General features: G+C 41.3%; 1 protein-coding gene and 1 long non-coding RNA gene across 26 annotated transcripts in view; one reads left to right on the top strand and one right to left on the bottom strand.

The window, feature by feature from the left end:
* Kalrn (kalirin RhoGEF kinase) overlaps nt 1–11,107 on the top strand; it is a 700,573-nt gene that overhangs the window by 233,160 nt on the left and 456,306 nt on the right. For all 25 annotated transcript variants that reach the window (XM_017800540.2, XM_029568193.1, XM_029568189.1 and 22 more), the window contains exons 4-5: nt 4,303–4,495; nt 7,491–8,003. In XM_017800540.2, coding sequence (XP_017656029.1) covers nt 4,303–4,495; nt 7,491–8,003 — 706 coding nt within the window. The remainder of the gene's footprint in view (nt 1–4,302; nt 4,496–7,490; nt 8,004–11,107) is intronic.
* LOC115072001 overlaps nt 3,861–11,107 on the bottom strand; it is a 25,148-nt gene continuing 17,901 nt past the window's right edge. Inside the window, exons 2-3 of the long non-coding RNA XR_003851061.1 lie at nt 5,914–6,007; nt 3,861–3,992 (exon numbers count right to left, since the gene is read on the bottom strand). This is a non-coding gene — a long non-coding RNA (uncharacterized LOC115072001). The remainder of the gene's footprint in view (nt 3,993–5,913; nt 6,008–11,107) is intronic.

Below are 11,107 nucleotides of genomic sequence, written 5' to 3' on the forward strand. Positions count from 1 at the left end.
GAAGAAGAAGAAGAAGAAGAAGAAGAAGAAGAAGAAGAAGAAGAAGAAGAAGAAGAAGAAGAAGAAGAAGAAGAAGAGGAGGAAGAAGAAGAGGAGGAAGAAGAATTATTGTCAAGCTGCATTTCTTTTAGACAGAAATTTTGGAGTAAATGCTTTATTAAGGGCATGCTTTCCAGGAGAATCTTGTAAAGGGAGTGAGATTAGAGTTGGGGGGAAGGGATGGACCATACAAGAATGTGGTCTCAGAAAGTCTGGCTGTAGACTCACTAGGGACCTGTGTAGGATCTGAGTACCTATCACATTTCATGTCACTCACCCAGGAGGGAAAGGGGTCAGATTTTGGCACACCTGTGTGAGAGGGACACTGTCTAGCCATATAGTGAAGTAATTTCCCTTCTCTGGAGAAGTCGCACCCATCAACCAAAGGCAGTTCTGAGAAGGTGGCAGGCACTAACTGATGACTGTAACTCTCCTGGAGCTAGGAATGAGAACAGTGGTCAATAAAGGGGTCCCAGGAAGGCCAACAGCCCCTGGTAAAATAGCTAAGACTTACCTAGTATAGACTGTGTGCTAGGCACTATCATGAGCCCTTTATATACATTAATAGATTTAGCCTTCAAGGTAATTGCATTTGTTTACATTTTATAATAAGGGAACTTTTGAGGCCTAGAGAGGTTAAAAGTTACTTTCCCATGGGTCTACAATAAGAATACAGTAGAGCAAGGATTCAGACCTAACACTTTTGGTTCTAGTTCCCATACCCCTAATTTCTACCTGTACTTCCTCAGTACAGGATCTCCCTACCATGAGGCTCAGAAAGTTAACCAAGGGCATTTGGGGTAAAAGTTTTAAAATTTTAGGTTTGGGGACCTGGTCTAGAAGGGAGACAGGAGGTGTGTGTGTGTGTGTGTGTGTGTGTGTGTGTGTGTGTGCGCGCGCGTGTGTGTGTAATGGACTCCACATGAGTAAGTCTCCTTGGTCCAGTAGGTAGGGTGTACAGAGGAAGGGCAGAGCACTCTGGAGATGCTCAGAGAAGCACTTTCCTTGTTCCCTGCTCTTGCCCACATGCTTCCACCAAAGTGAATTACCTGAATTTTCTCAACATGCCATACTCTGGTGGTTTGTTTTTGGGCGAGGGCCAGCTTTTTGCTTCATTTCATTTTTTGAGACGGGGTTCTCACCAGGAATCTCAGGACTGGAGCTCATCCCTGCTTCAGCCTCCTGAGTGCTAAGATTACAGGTATGTATTTCTATACCTGGCTGCAACTTTTGCTTCTTTTATTTGTGATTTTTGTACTGACTATAGAATGGAAGTCATTCACTTGGCCTCTTGCCCTAGTTTCCCTCATTCATCTTTTGTGAACTCTCTAAATCCCTTCATTTCTGACTTCCAACTCCTCACCCACAAATATCGTCAGAAAGTTAAGTTTAGCATGATATAGGGACCTGAGCATGGGCTTCAAAGTCTAAGGTCCTAGTTTTGAATTTTTGCTTAGGTATTTATTGCTAATCATGTGATCTTATACAAATGTGCTAGTCGTGTGATCTTATACAAATATGCTAGACATGTGATCTTATACAAATGTGCTAGTCATGTGATCTTATACAAATGTGCATTCAATGTCATCATTTCTTACATGGGAGAACCACATTTAGTTTATAAAGTTATTGTAAAGATAAAACACAATATTGTATGACAAGTGCCCATATAGTTTGTGGCACAGAATAAGCACAAAATAAAAAGTCCTTTCCCCTCCCCAGATATGCCTCTTGATGCCAGACACACAAAGAACCTTTGGAGATTAGGCTGTTTTCACAGAAAGGTGCTAATTAGGTCAGTTCTCAAAGTTCAGTTCAGTCCCTGGGTTGCTTTCTCCATCTCCTGATCTGGTGAGCACTTCCTAGCAAATCTTAGTACCCGATTTCTACTTTTAGTTGTCAGAAATGATTAGTTAATATTGTATAACATGCTGTTGTCTGCCACATTTATATACTGAGACAGTCAACTTCCAGTCTTGGTACCAACACTGAGTATTTGCTAGGGATACAAATTCCTCATGTCAACATAATGGTGGTAACAGGGCCTTAACCCAAGGAAGACAAATTGAGTAAGACCTTAGCTGTAAAGGGAGGCAAGGCCCATAGGTAAAATGTGACTCCAACTGAATTAAACTGCACTCAGTAAGAAAAGTCTTTAAATGCCACTGGAAATATGGATAAACAAACCCATTATAAGAAGAAATATTTGTAATATCTGTCAATCAAAGAAAGGCAAATTTAAAAGAAATTCAACTTTTTTATTAAAATAGGCAAAGATTTTAAAATCTGGTGTTTGCTGAGGCTACAATAAATGGCGGGTACTTTCATACATTGGTGGTGGACATATTGACAATAATTAAAGTTGTAATATGCCCATAGGATAGACAATGTGTTGCTAAGTCTTAATAACCTTGGGAAAGTTTGAGGGATGAGAGAAAGCAATGTTACAGTGAAAAGTAGAAGGCGATATATTCTGAAAATTATGTGCACAAAAAATATTGTGGAGAAATAGACCAGAATATTGTAAACTGTTACCATTAGCATCCCTTATAGATTTTAAAATATTTTAGTTTTTCTATAGCTACCAGGTATTCTTTATTTAGTTAATTTTTAAACTTTTATTTTTTGAGAATTTCATACTTGCATTATTTCCACCCCTTCTTCCCCTCTCCTATGCCTCCCATGTGCCCCTCCCACTCTCTGTCAATTTCTTGTCCTCTTCTTTTAAAATGATTGTTACATATGCATACATTTATAAATACACATATATGAAATGCTTTGAGTCCATGTAGTGGTATTCATGTGTACATTTGTTTATGGCCGACCACTTGAGATTAGATAACCTCTCATGGAGCTCATCCCTGGAGGAAACTAATTCTCCCTCCTACAGTATCCATTGATTACCTATAGCTCTTTATCTAGACATAGGGCCCTGTGTCTTCTTACAAAGAGAAAGAAACCCTGTAATTTAGGCAGAAGTTACATTACTTTTAAAAAGTAAGGCAGAGTATTTTATGGAAGACTTTGGCCATGTGAGGATTCATTAAGTGTTAGAGGAGGTACCTCTTTTCCACTGGGATACAGGATTTAGGGAGGAACAGATTCAGCCCCCCTCTTGTGGCTCAGTCTTCTAATGGTGGCCTTCCTACTAGCAGCTGAAAGCAACCATTCTGTGGTGAAGCTTGCATAGCACACACAACAGTTTAAAGCAAGTACTGAGAGAGGAATCATGTGAAAGACTCCAAGGAAATACTGTACCAGTATTTATATAAAAATGTGAACTAACCAAAGGCTACTTAGTCATAACATAAATTTATGGGTTAAATAAGCCACAGATAAAGAGGACCTCCTAATTGAGATCTTACAGCTTTTTATACTTCATTTTTTCATTAAATTTTGTTAAAATATAGTCAAGGTTTAAGCTTTTAAATAAACTAAAGTTTTAAATAAACTAAAGTAAGTTATGTAGCAATCTCTTGGCTCATTTGGCATGCTTGTCTTGGCTTTTGAGATGGTCACCATCACATCATTTGGCCTGATTTCAAGAGCTGCTGCCCACCCCAGCAATGTGAAGGGACTCATCCAGTGGAGGAGCATGAAACTGCAGGATAGTATCCCAACTCCCATTAGCCCCTCCACTGCTATCCTATAGCTGTCAGCATGACTCAGCAACCTGAGTTGTAACGTTGACATGCACTTTGAACTACAAGTAATTTATTTTAAATGCAGTGCTGGCAAATGATGCTATTAATACTTTGTGTACTGTCTGATCATTTGGCAGAATTGGCCTACAGCCCTTTATTGGAAAGGATTCTCTGGCTCAGTTTGGGTTCAGTGGTAAAGTGCACCAACGTCTGTCACAGATGTTGACATAAGGAAGATATCTCAGATTTACAGCCAGTAGAGTCCTGCCTTCAACAAGCTTGAATTCAAATGAGGAAACATGATTCATCCTAGAAAGGAGAGAGACAAAAGTTTAAAAAGAGCTTAAGTGCAATGCTGAATGGCCAAATGATATATATCACAAGTACAAGTAACTATATATGGAAGGCCTAGTTATTTGCTACGTGTTAAGAGGAGGTAGAATACTCCAGCCCTTGGTCAAATGGGGTTTAAGTTGGCTGGAAAGGTGACAGGAGACCTGACCTGAGTTGGAAGGGTGATCCAATCAGGGAGATGCAGGCCTCCTGATGCTTTCTGCCTATGTACTTAAAAGTCTCAGCTGCCCAGAGTGACCCTGTCTGACCTATGATTTCCCCATAGTGAGGACGTTTGCAAACGTGGCTTCACAGTCATCATCGACATGCGGGGCTCCAAGTGGGACCTCATTAAGCCCCTCCTCAAAACACTTCAGGAAGCCTTTCCAGCTGAGATCCATGTGGCCCTCATCATCAAACCTGACAACTTCTGGCAGAAACAGAAGACCAACTTTGGCAGCTCCAAATTCATCTTTGAGGTAAGCCAGACCTCTCGTTCATCTCCTTTGTGCTCCTCTGTGTGATCAATACATTTCTTACATTCCTTCTCCATCTACCCTATAATGTTAAAGATGTCAAGGGCTGAAATTTGAGGATTCCTTGGCCACTTTGGCCTCACTCATTACATTATGGTATGAATAAGAGGCTCAAGATGATCCTAAATGTACAACACCATTAACTATTCTATGTACTGTTGGTGGGAATGTACATTGGTATAAGTATTTCTGATAACAACATTGCAATTTAGATCAAACTTTTAAAGAATTTATATCAGTAGATCTAGTAATTCTTCTAGAAAAGCATTCAAAGAAAAAAAATTAAGCTGATTAAAATTATAAACAAAAACTGCCTACAAAGATGTTCATTATGGTTCATTTTTGCAGCAGAATGCACATACACATATGTAATTAGCATGTGAATATTTGATTATATACTAACTATTCATTAACTTGAGTGACATTAAAACAGAAATATTATGAAATCATGAAAATGATATTTAGAAAATATCACGAAATGTTCATGGTATATAGTTTTTAAAAGGCAGGTCATAAAGCAATATGGATAATGTAATCTTGAATTTGTTCTCCAAATCTCTGAGAAGACAGAAAAACAGGATTGTTTTCAGTAGTTTATTTAGGTGACTAGAAAATGGGTGATTTTTTTTTTATTCATGTTTTTCTATTTTCTTTCAAGGATTATACATGACTTGTAATCAGGGAAAGCATGTTGTTTGTAAACTAAATTTTCCAGAAGGCATATGAATCCCTTGAGAACTTTTAATGACAACCCATAATATTACATAATATTAAATCAAAGATTTAAATATCCTTATTCCAGCAAAGTTGAACTGTCCCTTTTCACATAATTCTGGTCCTCATCGGCAAGGTGGGGGGGGGAGAGAGAGAGAGAGAGGGAGAGACTCTATTTAATCTTTCAGCAGTTTCCCATTTTAAATTGTTGTCCCCCAAGGGCAGGAAATGTCTATACATTCATGTGGTGGCCCCATTTGGATGCATTAAGCACAAACGGCCTGAGCCGTTTCTCAGTTCATAATAGCTCAAGAAAATTGTCTTGATATGAAAACATTTAACTATCATAGTCTCTCAGGAACCTACCAAATGTTACAAACGAGTCCTGCAGAGAAACACTTCTAATATTTTTGGTTTGTTTATACAGTGATGGTGACAACAAGCCTATACATTTGTAAGCTGAAGAGGCTGAAAAGAATATTTCCCAAAAATCTTGAAACCTTTACTGCTGTGTAGCTGCTCTGCCTATCCTATGACCCTCTACACACGAAGTTGAGCAAGCTTGTCTCTGCCTCCTAAACAAGAGGTACAAAACAGATAGCTGGTGACTTCCTCCTCAGTATAAGAATTATAAAGTACAATCTTACCAAATTGAATCCCTGCTGCAGATTGAGGCAACACGTGAGACAGGGAGGAGCGGGTATGCAGACTAGTCCGTAGCAGATACTCAGGGAACGGCTCCTGAAAAACAAGAGAACTTTCTGAAGTGGTAAGCCAAGCTAAATTTGAAAAAGAGTTGCCCCAGAATAAGGATTCTTAAACTTAATACACACAAGTCCCCCAGGATCTTGAAAATGCAGAATCTAGGGCAGGCCCCAGAGTCTACCTTCTGACGGGTTTTCCTGATACCAATGTTTCTGGCCCAAAGGCTTTCAGGCAGCCAAGACCTACATTAGCAGAGGTTTGTGTCACTGGCTGTATATTAGAATCACCCTAGGAGCATTTAAAGCTACCCATGCCTGAGCTCTGGTCTAATGAAGTCAGAATTTCTAGGGGCAGGTTTCTTTGATTCTTCAAACTCCTCAAGGGATTCTACGAGCAGACAAGTATGAAAACTGCTGTTGCAGACCAGCCTTGCTTTCTATGCCAGCTCCCTTTGTGTCTTAGGATGCGGGTGGAGGGAAAGAGAGACAGGGAGATGCTCAGACATCAGCACAATGCAGGGACAGACTGCTCTTAGCAGTTCATATGATATGTGCCTGCCCTTCAGATCATCATAGTGAGCACCAATGACGATGGAGCATGGACTCCATGCCTGGCCTCCTACGTACTTGGCACACATTGACACAATTAATCAGATTTTTGGATAAGGATTTCAGCTTATTTTATCTCTACTATACAGAAAAGAGACTGGGCCCTGAGAGCTTAAATAGCTTGCCTCAAACCATGCAGTTAGTAAGTGAAAGGGGATCCCAGACCTGGATATTTCCTTCATAGCTTCTTCACCAGAGAGAGTGAAGCCAAAACCCTGTAGGAAGGAAAAAGTGTTTCCTGACAAGTGGGTGGTTGTATTGTTGTTTGCTGGAAATGGTTCCTGGACACAGTGTTCTCCACTTCGCTCTTCAAGTGCTTGTAGGGGCCTCACAGAGAAAACAGAGGGCCCAAGACCCCCTGCTGCCTATCCTCAGTTCTCTTGAATGTACCATAGAATTGAGAGATGAGCCTGGGAGATGAGCTGGCATCAGCTCAGCCTGTGGAGAAAGACAGTCTACGAAATCCTTGCAGCCCAAGAACTGACCCACATTGCTTAATCCACCCATGGTGATTGGTCCCCATCCCCCATAGCAGATGCTAGGTTAGTTTTTCTTCTAGCTTTTGCTTCTAGCATCTGAAACCCAGCTGTGGTGGACTCTGGCTGGGGAGGAGGGAAGATGAGGGAAACAGGAACACAAAGGCAGTGTTTTTTTTTGGATGTGAATGTAGGTAGGTGGAGAGGTTTGTTGAAGTAGCCAGCAATCTGTTGAACCTGCTGATCCTGGCTGAGTTGTGGCTCCTGACCAGTGGACCCCCATAGACTCTCTCCCACTATTTTCTAGGCAGGTTATTGTTCTAATTATGTGGACTTGGTCTTTCCCTCCTCTACCTGGTTTCTACTGTTCCTACTCTGGTATCTCCCCTGCCAGCACACATCAATGAGTATCCTTTTTGTGTTTGTTCTTCCCAGACAAGCATGGTATCTGTGGAGGGCCTCACAAAGCTGGTGGATCCCTCCCAGCTGACAGAGGAATTCGATGGTTCCCTGGATTACAATCATGAGGAATGGATTGAGTTGCGGCTCTCTTTGGAGGAGTTCTTCAACAGTGCGGTGCACCTCCTCTCACGCCTTGAGGACCTGCAGGAGATGCTGGCCCGGAAGGAGTTCCCTGTGGATGTGGAGGGCTCTCGACGGCTCATTGATGAACACACACAACTTAAGAAAAAGGTGCTGAAGGCCCCTGTGGAGGAGCTGGACCGGGAAGGGCAGCGGCTGCTTCAGTGCATCCGCTGCAGTGATGGCTTCTCAGGGCGCAACTGCATCCCAGGGAGTGCCGATTTCCAGAGCCTTGTACCCAAGATCACCAGCCTCCTGGACAAACTGCATTCCACCCGGCAACATCTGCACCAGATGTGGCATGTGCGCAAACTCAAGCTGGACCAGTGCTTCCAGTTGCGGCTTTTTGAGCAGGATGCTGAGAAGGTATAGAGGGAGCGGCCAAGACTGAGCTGTGGTGGGTGGGGGCATAACTTTTTAGGGAAACTGTTGGGAGTGGATGATCCAAATCTCTGATTGTAGAAATTTGGATGAAATCCTTTTTAAAATGTGCCCATTGGTTAGTATAATTTTATTTCAATTTTATATTGGGCCATTGATCACTGATTATTCTTAAACTCTACTCTTACATTATATTTATTATGTGCCAAGCAGTATTCTAAGTAGGTAGAATAGCTGTAGGTAGGGTAACTTACTTTAATCCTCTTAAGAGTCCTAAGAAGTAAGTGGACTACCATGATCTCATTTTACAGATGAAACTGAGTAGTCAGTTCTCCAAGCTAGAGAATATAGTTTGGCTGCAGAGTCCATGCTGCACCAGTGCCCTTCTACCCCCTGTATGAGCCTGTGATGCGTGGAGCTGCTAGCAGCCATTATAGCTTTAACTAGTGACTGTTGTCCTGTAGTGGACTTTCCTATCAAGGAGTATTTCAAGCACTGAGTCCTATTTAATCTGCACATCCCTTCAATCCCTGAGGCAGGTGGTAGTGTCTGTCTTGACACACAGCAAAGCTGATGTTCTTTCATCTTGGCAGAGTTGACCTGTGAATCCAGTTTTTCGTTTCCAAGTCCAAGGCTTTCCTTGCCATACCACTTCTTTCTGGAGCACTTTCTCAAATAAGACATCATTTTCACAGCAGTATGTTTTCAAAGCTTTCTCCTTGTCACAGAAAAGTAAGATATGAGGAAGAAAAAAAATGTCTAAAGCCTCTTTGCTGAGGACACAAAACTGTCTTCTCCAGATTCTCTTTAAGCTGAAGAAAAGGAAGAAGAGATTGTTACTAAATGCCCTTTAAGAAGAGTGAAACAAGTGCCCTCCCTACCATCAGTTTCCTAGGTGTGACTTAAATTTAAATGCATGATACTGTTCTTAAGAATACCGTGGCCTCTCTCAGGAACCTGTGAATTTTACAGTGTCTGATGCAGAGGTTTTGCATCTTTCAAGAACCCATATTGAAGGCTCAGGAGGTAGTTTGGTTGGTAAGTGCTTGCTCTGCAAGTATAAAGACACCTGAATTTGATTTCCAGAATTTATGTTAGATGTCAGACATGGTGGCAATGCTTGCAATCCATCACTGGAGAGGTGGAGACAGCTTGGTGACCAACCAGCCTGGCCTAATGGGCAAGCTCCCGGTCCCAGTGAGAGACTGTCTCAAAAATCAAGGTGGACAGCCCTTGAGGAACAACATAATTGGCCAACTCTGGCCTACACACACATGCACCTACTCACCCACACACAGAGAAAAGAATAACTCATATTAAGAATACCTTAAGTATTTTAAAGTGGTAAAATCAAGATCTAAAACTTTCTATATAACAATAACCCTAATTATGTATAACAGGAAGAAAATTTACCGCAAATTAATGGTTTTAATTTCTAGGTGCCAGATTTGTGGGTGATTTTAATTTCTCTGGATAAATTTTCTGATCTATTATGATCACAAGAAAATTTATGTAGTTTCTGAAGAATGCATGTCCATTTCTAAGTAGAACTTTTGTACCTCTCTTGAACAAGTTGTTGGAAGAGACATGTAAAAAAGCTTCCCTAACGTCCTTCATCCTTCAGGCCTCTGTACCCAGTGTCCTGGCAACCTGGGTTTGACCCTGCCTGGCCTGCTTTTACCACAGAGTCCCTACACTACTCCCTGAGTGATGAGAAGCTAGGTGAGGAGCCAGCTCCTGGTGAAGCCAGAAGCAGATACATGGCTCCTGTGACTGGTACTGGGGAGGTTTAGAATACTTCCCCTTTGACCTGGAATCTCTTATGTTCTGGGGCAAGGAGACTGTTTTTCAGCCTCTCATGGTTGTTTGTGTCAGTGAACCAAAGATAAGAGGGGACAGGGGACTTATATCTGCCTGGGTATGTTTTAGATTTTAGGACCCTTCAGGCTCTCCCTGAAACTCAAGGCTCTGAAAAGCCTGCATATGACACAGATGATGCCCACTTCAAAAACAAATAAATACCACACTCTGGTTCCAAAGCTCTCAGATAGGGAAGGTTGCCCTTCTAGAGCCAGCCACATTCCATTCAGCCAGCCAGTGGTTGTTACCCCTCACATATCCCCTTCATGCAGACTCCCAGGAGTTGTATGGTATGTTATTATTCCCAACAAATAGAAACTCAAGAGAGGTATAGTGGCTTTCCCAAGATCACATTGCTGGTTAAACAAGGGTCAGTATTTTAGTTGGCCTTCACAGTTCACCTAGGCTCTTGGCCAATAACCCTATTGTCTGTCTGCTCCCCGGACCTGCCTCATGCTACCACTAAAAACCACTTCTTAGTTTCTAGGTCACCTAAACAATGCCTTGATATCCTAGATAAAGTCCCAATTCCACGTTTTGTGTGTGTGTTGGGGCAGGGAGAGGGTTATATGTGTTTAGTATATGTGCACATATGTGTTCACTTGCCTGTGTGTGGGTACACTTGCCTACACACAAGCACAAAGACCAGAGGAAAACATCAGGTGTCCTGGTGTATCACTCTGACCCTTATTTCTTTGAGATGGTGTCTCTCACTGAACTAGATCTAGGCTGGTAGCCAAGGTCCTCCTGTCTCCCTACAGCTCTGGAGTTGGTAGGCATGTACAAGGTGACTTCTGCCTTTTTTATGAATTAGAAGTATCTGTATTAAAATAGTAAAGGGGGAATAATATTTTTCAAAACCTCATATCTTTTTAATAATAGATAAGCTACAATATAAAATTGCAGGAAACCAGGATGCCAGACACTAGGATGAGATGAGCCTAAAACTTTTTTTTGTTAATTTTTTATTTAATAACCACATACTTAGAAGCATTTCATTACAACAGCATTGACATATTATGCTTATATAATCTTTTACTCATTATAAACTCTATAAGACATAAAATTAAACGAGATTCCAACGTTTAAAAAAGATCTCCATTTCATTTTAGAATATATTGTCCCTTGAAGAAAGACTCATTGTTTTTGCCACTAACAGAGATGCTGGCTCATGCATCTCTAATCTGTATGTATCTGATTATTACTAGTCATAATCGATTGTACTTGGA

This window comes from Nannospalax galili, unplaced genomic scaffold, assembly GCF_000622305.1.
Source record: "Nannospalax galili isolate Female #2095 unplaced genomic scaffold, S.galili_v1.0 scaffold18, whole genome shotgun sequence".
Classification (NCBI taxonomy): Eukaryota; Metazoa; Chordata; class Mammalia; order Rodentia; family Spalacidae; genus Nannospalax; species Nannospalax galili.